This window comes from Tripterygium wilfordii, chromosome 2, assembly GCF_013401445.1.
Source record: "Tripterygium wilfordii isolate XIE 37 chromosome 2, ASM1340144v1, whole genome shotgun sequence".
Taxonomy (NCBI): Eukaryota; Viridiplantae; Streptophyta; class Magnoliopsida; order Celastrales; family Celastraceae; genus Tripterygium; species Tripterygium wilfordii.
In genome coordinates this window covers 5,046,287-5,062,687 of record NC_052233.1, presented here as the reverse complement: position 1 = coordinate 5,062,687, position 16,401 = coordinate 5,046,287, and the positions used below count along the sequence as shown (strand labels likewise).

Genomic DNA, 16,401 nt, shown 5'->3' with positions numbered 1-16,401 from the left:
ACTTATCACCGAAAATAGTAATCACTGCCGCAATAAAATTTTTCATAGCCTCATTTGCTGTGCTCTCCGCAAGCCGAATATATTCATCCATCATATCACCAGAAACTCCATAACACAACATTCTGAGGGCTGCAGTCACTTTCTGTAGTGAAGATAAGCCCTCTGTGTGTGCTGCATTTCGAGATTGCACAAAGTAGTCATCATAAGACACAACAGCATCATGGATGCGAAGAAATAATTTTTGACTCATGCGGAATCGTCTTCGAAATACCCTATGAGGAAATGTCGGAGTTGGAGAGAAGTAATCACGCACCAAGTTTTCATGGCCTGTCTTACGATCACGATCAATGTATGCACGACCGATAACAGAACCTCGATGTGTTTTGCCTTGTCTCTCTGAATTCTCTCTTTCAATGAGTAAACCATTTTGATCCACCGCCTCTTGTTCAGCAGAGTCAAGCAAGAGATGTTGACGTCTTCTTTGAAAAAATTGAAACATTGAGAACAAAAAGAACTCTAGATGGAATGAAGTATGTTTTAATCTATTGGATGAAAATGAACGTGAAACTAAACATCATCTTATGTAGAGACGAATGCACTTTTGAAATTTGAAATAAAATTTTTTTTTTCAAAATCTAAAATTTGAACATATCATTATGAATTTTTATTTTTATTTATTTACATATAAATATAATATATAGGTATTTAAACATGAAATATTCAAAATTTGATGATATAGGGAATTTGTATAAAGAATCTACTGGGTGCATAGTGTAAAAAGTGAATCCCTATATTACAGAATGGTCCTGCAGCACTGCAAAATAGGGATAGAGATAAGGAAACTGTTGGGAATGCTCTAAGGATCTTTTGGACCTTATCAACTTCCTCATATGGTTTGTTCAAGGCTTCTAATTCATTACATATGCAAGTAAGTCTAGAAAACATCTCCCTAATGCTCTCACCCTTCTTCATTCTAAAGGTCTCAAACTCGGTGACTAGCATGTTTATCTTAGAGTCCTTCACTTGACTTGTTCCTTCATGCTTCAATTCTAACATATCCCAAATCTCCTTTGCACTCTTACATTGAGCTATGTAATCAAACTCACTCCTAATAAGTGCAATGTGCAAAGTGTTGATTGCCTTATTATTTAGGCTAAGTAATCTCTTATCTTCCTTACTAAACTCACTCTTTTCCTTATCTACCATCTCATCACCCAAAAATTTCTTAGGAACATAAGGACCATTCTCTACAACTTCCCACAAATCATAATCAATGGAATTTATAAAAATTTTCATCCTATTTTTCCAAAAACCGTATTGCAAGCCATTGAAAAATGGTGGTCTATTCATGGATAGGCCTTCGGCCTCACCATAAGAATTTATATTTGCCATAAATATGCCAAATAGGATATAACTCCTAGTTTTAGCTAACCTGCTCCGATACCAATTGGCGGATCGAGTTTAACACAAGAGGGGGGGTGAATTGTGTCCCCAAATTCCAATTGGAATCCTTTTTTTTTTAAATTTAAACAAATTAATGACAATTAACACATAGCACACAAATTTGGACTCTAATGATTATCCTAATCAATATTCAATCCAATGCAAGATGTGATACAATATAGTGAATGACCAAATATCAAATAATCAAGATTTGCACAAAACAGATTTTCAAACAACACACTGCACACAGATTTTTCAACTCAGGTTTCACCTATCAAATGATGTCGAAATGCAACCAAATTTTATATGCAATGTCACAACACCTTAATAAACACTATATCAAAATTTCAGAATAAAATTCAAAGTTTAAGTAAGTCTGCTAATCTCGGACAGATTAGGGTTTTGAAAATCCTGCAGTTTGAAACAAGTAGTAAATATAAACGAGTAAACAAAGAAATCAACACAGCGATTTATAGTAGTTCGGAGACCCTTCTCCTACGTCTACTACCTAGATTCACCAACCTAGGATTTTCCCAACTCCACTAAGGTGTGGTTTTAAGAGACCCACAAAACTCCTTACACCAAGGGTTTCTAAGAACTCCCTCAAACTTCAATGTTTACAATTTCCCCTAACAAAGGGAATTTCTCAATGGGATTTTCAGCCAAGGTTCTCACAGGTTACCTCAAAGGTATTTGGTGTGGAACTCTCAAGATTACGGCAACACTCTCAAAGATAGGATTTTAAGAACAAGAGAGGTTTAGATTGTAAGCAAACAAAGCCTAAAGGATATAGGAACTTCCCTTTTGCAAAAGCAAGAGTAGTGAGAAGTCCTTGATTGTAGAGACTTGTATTGGAGAAGATTGTTGTAGCAAATAGCAAGAAACTTGATGATTGATGTACTTGATAGCAAGAGGTTTCTCTCAAGGATAATTTTCAATTTGCTTCTCCAAGTTGTATGAAAGGGAAGATCCTCTTTTAAAGGCAATTCTCTCCTATGCTTGCAGCCATTGGATCAAACTTCAAGAGTTGATCTCTACCATCCATTGCAGCTCCTAATCTTGGTCATTGATGATTTGAGCAAACAAATCTCCACCATAGAGCATATAGACGTTGGAAGCTTGAGAGAAGTCAAGTTGTACCTTTCTTCCATAAGTGTTGTCACAAGCACAACCCTTTGATCAATGTATGTCTTCAAATCTTGACCATTCAAACTCTCTTTAATTCTCAACCATGGATGTAAATTGTACTATGCCATCTTGTCCCTTCATTTTGAATCAAAGACTTCAAAAGTGATTCCTTAGTCAAGGATCTTGTTTGATTGCACTAACCTAACTTTCTTGGTAGCACATGTCTTGATTGAAAATGTCAAGGATCTTGTTTGATTGCACCAATCCTAACTTTCTTGGTAGCACATGTCTTGAGTGAAAATGTCAAGGATTTTGTTTGATTGCACCAACCTAACTTTCTTGGTAGCACATGTCTTGAGTGAAAATGTCAAACAAGAATATATCACTAATGATAGAGAGGACAAGGTTTGTCCCACATGTTTGAAAAGAGTTGTATCTCCATGAAGACCACAACCAATAGCCCCAATGTTGGATTTATTCAACTTGATTAAATGCCTTAGTGGAAAGTTGGCAAATATAGGATTTTTCATAGTTTCCTAGAGCTCCAAGCTCATTCTTAGAAACAGGACTTCGACCACTCTTGAACATACTGAATTTTGAGCCATATGAGACCACAATGATGATTAACCTACAAGGAAATAGGAGGTAGAACTCCCCAATTGCATGTAAGCTCAAAGAGCTTCATATAGAGCGCATAGGTTAATTACATTAGAAAAACAACCCAGAAAATTCATATTACTGCATGATAAATCATTTTATATGTATTAGAATGTCCATGTAAAATTTCATAACAATCGGAAATCATTTGGTCACTCAACCAAGCAATTAGATCACTAATAGTGAAACCGATAAATTTTAAGTGTAAATTCAAAGTCATTTTGCAAACTCATTGTAAATGACCTTTTCTCTTAAACTTTACTAAATCAAATATGTTCATAGTGATGAAACTAAGATGCACACGAAATTTCATTTAAATCGGAGTTCATTTGGTTCACCACGTTCACAAAGAACACATATGCACAAAATTAGGTAAAACCTAGTTTTGGCGGAATTTAAGCATATGACCAAATATATATGTGATGCACTTAATTTCTCATGATTATAGTCCTAGAACATATATTAAACCTTCATGTGCATGTGGTTCAAGTTTCAAGTCATTTGGACCTAAGTTGGTTAAGATATGATAATTGGAAAATTGATGCTCTAACTTAGTCCATGTATGTTTGTTTTCAAAACTTAATTTCCAACACTATCTCAAAAATATATAGTCATTTAAATTCAATTCATATAAATCAAATATTGCTTTAATGTTTCATTATCATTTATAATTGATTTAATATCATCAAAATTAGACATATAGGACCATAGGTCCAACAGGCCGGTGGTCTGAGTTGGCCGGATGTGGTCGGTGAAGTTGGTGGGTTTAAGTGGCGGCTAGTATTGGTAAAGAAGAAAGAAAGAATAACAAAGAAAAGAAAAGGAGGTTTTGAGAGACCTGTACGTGTGAGTTAAACTTTGGCTCATTATTATTTATTTATTTTTTCTCAAAAGACCATTATGCTCTCTAGTTCCAACAATTTACTATTCTACCACATACATATTTATCACTTTACTATTATATTTAATTGAATATTTTTGTGATTGAAATCCATAAATTTTTTTTTAATATTTCTAAATTTACAAGTGTGACCTCTATACTACTTTATGACTCAATAGACGATACTACTAATAACACTTGTTTGTTTTAATGGACCCATAAATATGGGGTATTACACAAATACTTGCAGTGATCATTCTAGGCTACATCAAGCCATTGAAAAGAGAATTAGTTACAACCCATCATCGAAGAAGTAAGAAACAAATCTATAGAGAGAAAGCATAGAAGAAAGATGAAGAAAAACCCCTTGAAATTGATGGAATTGAGGTTGGGAGAAAGCCTTGAATCCTTAGAATCCTTGCAAAAGCTTGGAGAGGATGAGAGTTGCTACCCAAAAACCCAGAAAAGTATTGTGTGATTCTAATTTTCGTGGTCCCCTTTATATACTAGGATTTATAATTAGGAAACCTAAGAAAACTAAAAATCTACACAAAATTCCGAACAGGGTTAGCTCGAGCACTCTAGACGGCTCAAGCCTCCCAAATGCTGCATTCTGCTCAAGTAGACTAGTTCTTTCAGGCTCGAGCCCTCCTGAAGGCTCGAGCCTTCTGAATTCAGTCTTCTGTTCTAGTAGCTCATCTTTTCTCTGCTCGAGCCCTCCAAATGGTCGAGCCTTCTTCAAATATCTTCTTCGACGCAATTTCATGCCAAAACACCTCGTTTTCATTCCATACTTGCGCTTAAACTTTCCTACAATAAAAACACAAAGAACCCAAGTAATATCAAACCCAATTCCATCAATTATTACAAAGAACGATATAAAAATATGCACAAAGTAGGATCAAATATATGCACATCATGTAGCAAGATTCAGGTTACGAAAATATATGTAAACTTTGATTTTCTCATTCTTCTTCACTATGGGAGAATGTTAGATAACCACTCCACATACCTTGCAGTTCTAATGAAGCCAAATTTTAGAAGCCTCTCCAGTTCATTTTTACCACTAGTGCCACTTCATTTGACATTCTTCTAGGAGGTTGCTTGTGCGGCTTGTATCCTTTTTTAATTGGTAACCGATGCTCCACCAGCTATCTAGATAGGTTTGGTATCTCCTTGTATTCCCATGCAAGGCAATCATGAAATTCTTCCCAGAGTTGAACCATTTTTTCCTTGATATTTGGGGGTAAATGTTGGATGATAAACAATGGTCTGGGAGATTCTTAAGTGCCAAGATTAATTTCATTAAGAGGATCTTAAATGCCAGCCTTTATATCATCACTCTTTGCTGGGGCTACTTCAAGTTCTTTCATCTTGGCGGCATATTTTTCTAGTTGGTCTTCTGCAAATAGTAATTCTTGTGCATTGAAAGAGGAGTTCGCTTGGAACAAAATCTCTAGACATTTTTATACTAAATAAGAGGTCATCTTCTGTATGGTAACCTTCAAGGCCTAAGCCTATTCAACTTCTGTCGGTGATCTCAACATCATCGATCTCTTGTATAAAAGGGTAATTGGCCTGCAAATTTTGGTCATCAAAGGGCCAAAAATTTGAGTGTAGATAGATTTTACCTCTTATAAGGACGAATCCTTACTAAAGGTAAGTGACTTGGGTCTGTCTTGCTTGTCAAAGCTTGCAACCTTGAGCCTGCCTATATCTTCATCATAAAGCCTAGCTTCTACATAATTTGTTGATGCCAATAAAGGATTTTTGTTTGCTTTGATCACTTCAATGTCATTCTCATTTTAGAAAACAACACACTGATGCATAGAGGATAGAACCGCCATACAAAAGTGTATCCAATATCTTCCCAACAGGATATTGTATATAGAACGTGAATTAATCACAAAGAATAGTGTGGTCATGGTCTTGTTGCCGATTGTAAGGTTTACAGCCAGAATACCCTTAGTTGTAGATATACTTCGAGCAAATTCTTATATACTTCCCTAGAATACTTCTGAAGAAGATCTCTTGGATTCACTATTGTTTTGCTTCTGACTTTGCTTTCCAATTGGTTATTCCAAGATAGTAGCGACGACTAGCTGATCCATGATAGATATGCTTGCTACTAAACTTGATTCAACATTTTCAATATCTCTTGGAAGAACATAAGTCATATTGCAAGAGATATTACCAGATACCTCTAGTCTGCAGAAGAACCTTATTCTTGTCCCCCCGAGACCTTCTCCTTTTGTGCAGTAGGTTGTCGCCTCAAGAGTGTTATCTTCTTTGGGTCAAGAGTATTTGTCATATGAGTTTCTTGTTGGTATGAACTCCTTTGTTGAACATGCACTTCATCTACTAGAGATAGAGCCACATGCTTATGAAAGAATTGAAAATCGATCCCTCCCAAGGCTAAAGATAGGAAGTCACCGAAAATGAATTGTACACCTTATTCAATAGACTTCCTAGATGGAAACTAGGTATACTCTTTGACCAACTATTGGGAAAGTGTAGCAGTATTCCGCTACTTTTTTAGTTTCTTCTGTGATCTCCTTTTTTGAGTCTTGGTAGGGTAGGCTTATCCTTCGAATGGGTGGGGGCTAGTTGCACTCCATGGATTCCCATTTGTACCCAAAACACACAAAAACCCTAGACTCTAAACACCCCAATGTGCCAAATTGAGACACATTCCCTCCTTCCCCTCTTTTCTTCCCTCTCTATTTTGTCTCTCACGTCTCCCTCTTTGTTTTGTCAACTGTGATGACCGACGACGATTACCACGTCGATCCAGACTTTGGAGACTTCACTGTTGAGGACATCTTTGGCAATGAGGCAAGCTTCAATGATGAACAATCTCACCTGAGCATGTGCGTAAGGCCTTAGAGGTTTGGCCATCAACTGTTCTTACTTTTTGAATTTCATTTGGGAATTTGCCTCAACTTGTGAGGGTCGTCTTATAGTGAGATTTGCTATGCTTAATTAGCTACTCAAGTACTCATTCTTGTTGTTGTATGCATTTCTTCTTCTCTCTCCCTGCTATTGTCATATTGTGTCCATACCTTTGTCTGAGTAGTAGGAAGAATCATAGGTTCATGCATAACGTTTCTTTTTTTTGTGTACAACCAATGTTAGATGGTTTTGAACAAATGTAAACAAATATATTTCATCAACATATGGGTCGGTTCATCTCTCTTGAATTGTGCTATGTTTTTTGGTAATAATTGTATATGGGGTGTCTTTGGTTTTTTTAAAAAATTATGTTAAAAAGAGGTATACTCAGACTAGGTCAAATTTTAATAGGGTTTATTAGTTTTAGGGTGCAAATGGGAATCCTTGGAGTTCAACTAGCCCCCACCATTCGGATGCTAGACCTTTACTCAAACTTTGGTAGGAGGAAATGGAGGTTTGATCATCCTAGGCCTGGGTTGCGAAGAATAATGATAGACTATTCTACCACCGGATCTCCAGACTTCCCTGATTCCTCTTTTGCTATCATCCCGCTTAGATGAGTTAGAGCTTTTTGAATTCACCTTTGCTACATTGAACTTGCCCCTCGAGCCTGCACCCGAGCTTGAAGCTTTTGACTTCTAGAATAGAGCCTTAAGTCCATTCCCTGAGGTTGGGATGAATCTTCCTTCTCTTGGTAGAGTCCACCTCTGATTGGATAACTTGTGCCCACATTCTGAGCAAAACCTTAGTCTTCCAGAAGGTCCTAAGGGTTGCTTCCTCTATGAAAACTATCGATTGTGCCACAACTCCTTAGGATTTTGGTGTCTACATAGGAGATCTCTAGTGTCTGCTTGGAGATCTGGCCATTTGAAAATCTTCCAAAATCAACTTCTAGCTTCGCGTTGATCTAGGCATTTGGTCTATGTTGACTGAAACGATATGCGTTCACATCTCTAGAGGAAAAGGATTGGTGTCCACTCCCATTAGTGGTTCAGGAACAATGAAATCACATTTGTCTATCCCAGCATGGATTTCTTTTTTTAAAGCCAAACAATCATTGTTAAAATAACTTCAAAAATCGTGATACTTACAGTAAGTCTTCTTTTGAATTTCTTTTAGAAGAATTCTATGCCTAGGAGGTAGCTTGATCATCTTGTCCGCCATGAGGTAATCAAAGATCTTCTCCTTCAGGGATACATCATAGGCGTACTGCTCCTGGCTACTTTGGAGGTTCTAATTGGACAATGTCCTTGCAGATGTAAGACTTTTTACTCAAAATCTTGGCCATAGCCACTTCTTGATTAAGATCATCCTCAATGTTGGCCACCATGTAGTTAGAATCCCTGTAATAGGTCCCTTTGGATAAGTTCATCATGTTTTGCTCCTTTCTAATGACTCTTTCATAGCGGAAAGCCCTGGTAGTTAGGTGAGGGAAATCTTGGAAGTCTAAGTCATCAAACTTCTTTCTAAATTGTACGAGCATGCCTTTTACCGCCAACGCTATCAATTCTCCTTCTGGTATTTCAGTATTGCATCGAAGTCTGGCTTCTTTGAACCTCGTGAGGAAATACTCAATTGGCTTTCTTGGAAATTGAGTAATCTTTGACATGTCTACCACTATGACTTCTTGTTCTTCCTTGTATAACTGTTTATGAAAAACTTTCTCCATCTCAGTCCATGTGTCAATAGAATTAGTAGGTAATTTACTGTTCCATGAAAAAGCTATAATAGTGAGAGTGCTCCCAAATAGCTTGAGTTTGTAGTCATATTTCGAGCCAACTTCTCCATACTAGATGGTGAAACGAGCTATTTGCTTCATAGTTTACTAAGCACATTTCCTGGAGAAAATTCTAGAGGTTCGAACCCTCTGAGGAGTGGAATATAGTCTACTTTCCCTGTGAAAGGCCTGAGGTACATGGGTCTCTCCAAGTGACTATGACCCAGCATGTCCTAAAGTATGTTCATGACTTAATCCTTATTCACCGTTTGTTGAGATTAACGTTGGAGCAACTACAGCTGACGGTAATGCTATTGATAGCCAAATTGAAATCACATTTGTCTATCCCAGCATGGATTTCATTTTTTAAAGCCAAACAATCGTTGTTAAGATAACTTCAAAAATCATGGTACTTACAGTAAGTCTTCTTTTGAATTTCTTTTAGAGGAATTCTATGCCTAGGAGGTAGCTTGATCATCTTGTCCGCCATGAGGTAATCAAAGATCTTCTCCTTTTGGGATACATCATAGGCATAAAAATTTAGCTGACTTGGATGAATGTACTGCTCCTAGCTACTTTGGAGGTTCTAATTTGACAATGTCCTTGTAGATGTAAGACTTTTTACTTAAAATCTTGGCCATAGCCACTTCTTGATTAAGATCATCCTCAATGTTGGTCACCATGTAGTTAGAATCCCTGTTATAGGTCCCTTTGGATAAGTTCGTCATGTTTTGCTCCTTTCTAATGACTCTTTCGTAGTGGAAATCCCTGGCAGTTAGGTGAGAGAAATCTTGGAAGTCTAAGTCGTCAAACTTCTTTTTGAACTGTACGAGCATGCCTTTTATCGCCAATGCTATCACTTCTCCTTCTAGTATTTTAGTATTGCATCGAAGTCTGGCTTTTTTAAACCTCGTGAGGAAATACTCAATTGGCTCTCTTGGAAATTGAGTAATCTTTGACATGTCTGCCAGTATGACTTCTTGTTCGTCCTTGTATAGTTGTTTATGAAAAACTTTCTCCATCTCAGTTCATGTGTCAATAGAATTAGTAGGTAATTTAATGTACCATGAGAAAGCTATAACAGTGAGAGTGTTCCGAAATTGCTTGAGTTTGTAGTCATATTTCAAGCCAACTTCTCCATGCTAGATAGTGAAACGAGCTATTTGCTTCATAGTTGACAAAGCATATTTCCCGAAGAAAATTATAAAGGTTCGAACCCTGTAAGGAGTGGAATATAGTCTACTCTCCCTGTGAAAGGCCTGAGGTACATGGGTCTCTCCAAGTGCCTAGGACCCAGCATGTCCTAAAGTATGTTCATGACTTAATCCCTGTTCACCGCTTGTTGAGATTAACGTTGGAGCAAATACGGCTGATGATAATGTTGTTGATAGCCAAATTGACCTTGCCCTCGAGCTCAAAGGTTCTACAAGAGGTACAATCTAAGGAAGCCTCTGATTGACATCGTTTATTTCTCTTTGCTCATTCACCCTTGTGCTTTGAATTATGGGAACAACAATTAGTGGAGGTAAAGAGGTAAGGCCATAATATATCACCTGAAAAACTTTTTTCTTGCTTTCAATAGTTAATAGCATTTTGCATAGGAGCTGAAGGAATATTTGTAGAAACTGGAGTTGAGTTGGTCATAATAGGGTGACATTAGTGCTAACGGGATTCGATAATGATTGGCTAACCTTCAACATGATGGCTAACTCTATTAGAAATTGTTGTGAGCCTTGCATCGATTGAAGAACTTGCCACAATTCTTGGGAATTTCGTTGAAGAGATTCATGATTCTACATGAGAGCCTGTTGACAAGCTTGCTACATATTCTCTGCTATCTGCTCCATGGTTTGCATCAAACTATTGTTTGCCAAGGAGATTTCTCAGCTTAAGAGTTTGACAAGAACGAGACTTACATTTCCTTCTCCTTTGCCTTCGCCAAAATGAGTGGGCTAAAGAATGTTATATGACTCTCTTGGTGAAAGAGGTGGAGATGGATCTCCAGCTGGTTCACATATCACTACTTTTCCAGTTCTCTTTGTCATGACTACAAGTAATCGACACTATACGTCCCACCAGGTGTGTCAAAAATATGTTCGATGTTTTATGTGCTAGACAAGAGATATCCAAAATCCAACTATTGGGAATAAGAGTGTTGGGTTATGGATGATGTGTGTTAAGGTGTACCAGGACTTGCTGTTAGTTCAAAGATTTTTGATAAAGATTTGCAACAAGTCTGACCTCTTCACCAAATGGATTTTGTGCAGACAAATAACACAAGATTGCTGGCTCGAGGTTGCCTTCTAAAAAAAAGACTTAAAATTCATGTCGTGTCAATCTAAAAACAGGAGATAAAAAACTATCACCAGAATGAAAGGACTTCTATTTTAAAAAAATGAAAAACAACCCATTGCTGGAATGCTTCAGGAATTTCACTAAAAAGTAATACGTCCGGGAATGTATATGGGCGTGCTTTACAAGATAAATCGAAGACATAGCCATGGAGGCTTTCAAAATCAAAGGACAAAATCTTAAACTAGTTGGTCTAAACCATGCTAATTGAAAAGATAAGTAATTGGAGTCATTGCCTAAGTAGTAGTAAAGATTTGAAGACCATGAGTCTGTGGTTGACACGGGGTGATTGTAGACTTCTCTCCTTCCCCTTTTAGAGTGCTTGTGACGATCATAGCGACATCTCTTCTCCTGTTTTTCTACACTTTCCTCACATATTCTGTCATTGGGAATCGTGAGAAACCATATTCTTGTTGCTAGCTTTGGTTATTGGGTTAGTGGTCTTTATGACCGTAACCTTCTCCTACAAATGGAGATGATGATAATATTTCTATGATCGTGCTCCTTTTTCAGGGTGGATGTGGGAGCTCTAGGACGCAGTGATATGGTCCACCTTCCTAGCTTGCAAGCTTCATGCTTGAATTTGTGAAAACATGATGACTAGTAGTCATCATTCTGTTGATGCTCCTATACGAAAGATCATGAAAAAATGTCATCTTCTTCAGAGTACAAGACGAACGTGACCTTGGCTTCTCAGTATCGTGAAGTAGCTGGGAATGTGTTTGAGAAAATTCAGAGACGTAGGGTTAAGAAACTCCAACTTCTCATGAACTTCCTTTGAGATAATCTACTACAAACTCCGTTCTCCTTTAACAGATTGATTTGAAAGAGGACAAATCATTAAGACAATAATTTCCACATTTGTTGCCTTTTCAACATGGATTTTTGGACACTCCTGATGTCCAGGAACTGATTCCTGGATTTTAGGCTAAAGACAATCAGAAGGTCCTGTAAAATGAACAACTATCAAAAATAAAAATGTGTTGTACTTGCAACGTGTTAGTTTGAGATTGGTTGTTCCTTACAAAGTATAGGACCCGAATTGCCACGTGTTAACAGGTGAGTGAGGGTTATTTTTGGTACAAACACAAACATGAATATCTATTATGAACATCATCAAATGTGCCAATATTAATTATCAGAGAATCTCGTGGTGAGTTAAAATTGGATAAGGCTGAATAATTGAAAAGAACCTACCATTATGGGAGATGTGACGTCCCTTAAAAAAAATCGAATTTAAAGGTCTTAGACGATTCAAGGGACTGAAGAAAAAGAGACTTTGAGCATCTTTTGATTATGGCGGCCTATCGTGTGTGGGCCGTGCAGTGAGGGAGGGGCCGTGCGTGGGCTTTCAGAACTCTTGTATCTGTTTGCATACCAACCGTGGGGCCTACCAGTTTCATTTTTGATTCTGCAGCCGCCGGTCGACGGTCACTTTGCAAAGAGCTGGGGCTCCTCATCAAATTGCAAAATAATAATCAATCTATCACGCGTCCAATTGGCCATGCTCTCCAATCCCCAATCTATACACTCGCTAGTTATAATCATCAACAGGAAGAATAAAAAAGAGAAGGGCACTTGCCAAACAAAAACTACGGGGTTTAATCACCCCACACTTTCTTAAATAATCCAAATTCATTGTGGATAATTTATATGGACATATTTAAATGAGGTCTCTTAGGGTTATTTTTTAAAAGTTTCAAGTATTATCCACGTTGATGAAGTCGTCAAGGTTTACGTCGCCGAACTCTTCGTCGGCTGAACGTTTGCCCGTGAAGATGAAATCGGGCACATCGAATCCGTACGTGTCGACGTCACTGTAAAGGAAACCATCAAATAGGACGGATGTGGGCGATGAGGCGGCGGGAGTGCTAGTACTAGTAGTAGTGGTGGTGTTGGAATAATTGTTTTTTTGGGGAAAGTTGATAGCAGCGTTAGGACCTATTAGTTTGAGGGCAGCTTGATCGTAAACAGTGGCAGCTTCTTCGGGAGTGTTGAAAGTACCGAGCCAGACCCGCTTGCGGCGTGCCGGGTCACGGATCTCGGCAGCCCACCTACCCCAAGTTCTCTGACGCACGCCCCGGAACTTGTACTTGAACTTGAACTTATTGTTGTTGTTGGATCTCTTGTTTGTCAACGGTTGTGGCTTGCCAGTAGTAGTAGTGGAATTTGGTAATAAACTGATCTCTGTTACTTGCCTCTTCACGCGACGAGAAAACCTGCGCAGATCATGATCCAGCTCGTCGTCGCTAGAAGAATCGGTAGCATCGGCGTCTGTGAAGATGACTCTGACAACTTTTGTAGTTACTTCTGTATGCTCAGTGGCCAATGGGACAGAGACTAACATCTTTATCCAAACCGTATATATAGCTAGAGCTGTAAGGAAAATCAACAAAAAGAAAGACTAGTGGAAGAAGCCGGATGACCTTATTGGGTCTTTGGCTTAGAAAGGAAGAGAGTGTGCCTAAATATTATGTAACCGATTATGAGAGCTAATGAACTACGAGAAATAAAAAGCAATCAAGGAAATGAGGATTCAAAAACCGGGATGGATCATTGCTATATATGGCCTAGTGAGTAGTGAGTGTGATTGACCATCTGTGTGTGTTTGTTTTTGAGGAGTGTGTGGGTGTCACGTCGGAGTGGAAAGCGGGGCAATTGCTTCCAGCCAACTCATTTGACGTGTCAAACACATAATAATGTTTCAATATTCTCAATTCATTGAACCAACCCCAACTCATGACTGGAATAAGGACTCCAATCGGACTCTAATTCTCTTAAAAATTATGTTAAATCATGAATTAATATGTGTGATTAAGTATTTTAGTGTTTGTAATATTATAATATAATATATTTTGAGAAAAAAATTTCTAAATACTAAATTCTAAACCCTAAATCTTAAACACTAAAAATTAAACCCTAAATCCTAAATTTTAAACCACAAAATATTAATTTCTAACTCTTAAATTCTATTATGTCATTTAAAACAAAAAAATAAATTCCACATCACCTTCCACTGTACTACAAACACACATATAACATTCAGTCAATTAATTCGCTCTCCTATAATATCATTAGTCCCACATCGTATCGTATAATAAGCGAGCTAAAAAACAAAAGCTTCAACAAGCAAATGGTACACAATTCTATTCACACATCAACATGTCGACATTAGATTACTGCTCCTCCTTTCTAAGATTCTTTAACTCAACATTAGTTTCTCACCAATGCTGAGCTCAACAAAAATAACAAAGGGGGCGTTTTGAACACTTTCTATCTTTTACCTAAGGGGATTCAAACCAAGGAGCTCCAAAATCTCTCCATGTGCTGCTGAAGGGGGGATTTTAGCCGTCAACCCATGGCATACTGCTGACTCCAGCTACGAGCTGTCGCCTCATACTTTGCCCTGTCTGTTTTGTACATATGAGCAATTTCTGGCACAAGTAGTGGGTCGTCAGGATTTGGATCCGTCAAGAGAGAGCATATAGACAACAGCACCTACAATACAAATACTCATAGAGTTCATTTCTAAATTCAAAATAACCAATATCAAATGAAGTGCACCAATAATTGATCACACAACCGCCAAAGGCCACTATTTGACAAGATGATAAAAGTAAGCAGCAGTTAGAACCTTGGAAATTGTTAGTGCTGGGCTCCATTAATGTTCTTTAAGTATATCAAGACATATGCTTCCATTGCTGTTAATATTTGGGTGGAAGACTTTTCTTCTGATTGCAACCTGAAGAGAAAATATACATATACCCAGTCAATGGTCAGTCATAAATATATTGTAACTGATCAAATTTGATTTTTAAAATAAAATAAAATAAATCTCACAAAAATCGTGAGATTAGTTTTGATTTGATAAAGCCCTTTTATAGACTAGGTTTTCAAGAGTGATAGAGATATGAAAAGATTCTAACTTCATTAAAAAAAAATTTTCCTCGACACTGCTTTCTTCTTCGGTATTCCTAAGTCAGAGAGTAACATTCTTCTCTTGGTTCGTCGTACACCTCTGGTTGTGCTGCCGTGGGTGTGAATCAAGTAGACCTAGAAGGCAAAATTACGTGAGTTGCTAGCACACAGAAGGTAGACAATTAATTTTCCTCAGTCAGGCTGAACCGGCTGCTCTTGTGCTCGAACTTTGTCAATCTTGTTTGATATTTTTGTCCGTTTCACAACATAATCAACAACTTTTTGCTGTCCAAAATCTATAGCAATTCGGTTTTGTTGCTCATCACAAAGTGTGATAGCCATGGCGTACTCTTTATTGTTCGGATTGATCTCAGTTTGGCTTGCAAACTTTTCAACCTCCCTTTGACTCAAGGCTTTTGCAATTTGACCCACTTGTCCTTCAAATTTCTACTACCCAATAGCTAGTTGTCTCACCATATCCTCCAACGTAGTAGAAGGTGGATTGGCTTGATTCTAACTATTCTTCCATGAAAAATTAGGGTGCGCATTGAAATCAGATTATAAGCATTAGATTATGGATCAAACCTTGGATTTCGATGGTAGGAGTTCATCATATCGACTTGTTCTAGCACAAACTTAGGGAAATCCACTTGTTAAGGGCATGTAATGGTTTGAGGGCATGTAATGGTAGCATGGCCAGGAGCATGGCATATGGCACATAGCTCTTGTGGAATTGCGCACCCATTCATTGCTAGAAGCATGTCAAACTTGCTAGCAATGGCATCAACCTGCGATTTTGGTGTAAAAGAATCAAAATTAATAATTTCACACACCTGCTCAATTACCTCTCACTTCCAAGTGTTGGGCCTCAAGAGGTAATTTGTCAAATAAGGTTTAATATGTCGTTGGAGTCATATTCTTGATCGATCCCCTGCATAATTATTGACTGTAGCTTTACTAGAAACAGTAAATGCCTTACAGAAAATACACATTAACACTAAGATAGGCAAAGTATGATGAGAGCATTGATTCAATAAATTATTAAATATTTCTCATGCCTCAGAAAGAGACTCCTTTGGTTATTGCTCAAATTGCATGATCTTGTCTCTTAATGTGTCAATTTTATCAGTTGAGAATTTTTTTTCCAAGAACTTGTTCTGAACCTCGATCGGTCCAAGTAGGATCTTGGTCTCAAACTATTCAACTACATCTTTGCTTTGACTTTCATTGTGTGTGAGAAGACCTTCAACCTTAAATGCTCTTCATTGACCCCGTAACTAAGGACATACTAGCAACCATGTTAAAAATCTAACGATTGTGATTAAAAAGATCTTTAGAACTTAAACCATGAAAA

The 16,401-nt window shown here is 37.7% G+C and overlaps 3 protein-coding genes and 1 non-coding gene across 4 annotated transcripts; 1 reads left to right on the top strand and 3 right to left on the bottom strand.

Moving 5' to 3' along the window:
* Nucleotides 1-8,279: 8,279 nt before the first annotated feature.
* Nucleotides 8,280-9,007, bottom strand: LOC120010100. The gene is made up of 2 exons (XM_038860804.1): nucleotides 8,894-9,007; nucleotides 8,280-8,849 (listed from the first exon to the last, which is right to left on the bottom strand). Exons 1-2 carry the CDS (start codon nucleotides 9,005-9,007, stop codon nucleotides 8,280-8,282), a joined length of 684 nt encoding a protein of 227 aa, XP_038716732.1.
* Nucleotides 9,008-12,828: 3,821 nt separating this feature from the next.
* Nucleotides 12,829-13,873, bottom strand: LOC119980485 (pathogenesis-related genes transcriptional activator PTI6-like). Its single transcript, XM_038823194.1, has 2 exons — nucleotides 13,534-13,873; nucleotides 12,829-13,486 (listed from the first exon to the last, which is right to left on the bottom strand). Exon 2 carries the CDS (start codon nucleotides 13,474-13,476, stop codon nucleotides 12,829-12,831), a length of 648 nt encoding a protein of 215 aa, XP_038679122.1. The 5' UTR covers nucleotides 13,477-13,486; nucleotides 13,534-13,873.
* A 607-nt stretch (nucleotides 13,874-14,480) lies between these two features.
* LOC120010091 lies at nucleotides 14,481-15,389 on the bottom strand. The gene is made up of 4 exons (XM_038860793.1): nucleotides 15,276-15,389; nucleotides 15,121-15,182; nucleotides 14,817-14,871; nucleotides 14,481-14,627 (listed from the first exon to the last, which is right to left on the bottom strand). The coding sequence occupies exons 1-4, from the start codon at nucleotides 15,387-15,389 to the stop codon at nucleotides 14,481-14,483; spliced, it is 378 nt and encodes a 125-aa protein (XP_038716721.1).
* Nucleotides 15,390-16,055: 666 nt separating this feature from the next.
* On the top strand, nucleotides 16,056-16,162 carry LOC119983954. Its single transcript, XR_005464805.1, has one exon. It is a non-coding gene; the product is annotated as a small nucleolar RNA R71 (small nucleolar RNA).
* The last annotated feature ends 239 nt before the right edge of the window (nucleotides 16,163-16,401 follow it).

What these genes read in the sequence shown, in the direction of transcription:
- LOC120010100 (XM_038860804.1), bottom strand. Translation starts at nt 9,007, where the DNA reads ATGCTGGGTCATAGTCACTTGGAGAGACCCATGTACCTCAGGCCTTTC. An exon ending in TAGAATTTTCTCCAGGAAAT is followed by an intron (nt 8,850 to 8,893) that starts GTGCTTAGTAAA and finishes TTCACCATCTAG; the next exon opens with TATGGAGAAGTTGGCTCGAA.
- LOC119980485 (XM_038823194.1), bottom strand. Translation starts at nt 13,476, where the DNA reads ATGTTAGTCTCTGTCCCATTGGCCACTGAGCATACAGAAGTAACTACA.
- LOC120010091 (XM_038860793.1), bottom strand. Translation starts at nt 15,389, where the DNA reads ATGGCTATCACACTTTGTGATGAGCAACAAAACCGAATTGCTATAGAT. An exon ending in CGACGAACCAAGAGAAGAAT is followed by an intron (nt 14,872 to 15,120) that starts GTTACTCTCTGA and finishes TTTTCTCTTCAG; the next exon opens with GTTGCAATCAGAAGAAAAGT. An exon ending in TAACAGCAATGGAAGCATAT is followed by an intron (nt 14,628 to 14,816) that starts GTCTTGATATAC and finishes TTTGTATTGTAG; the next exon opens with GTGCTGTTGTCTATATGCTC.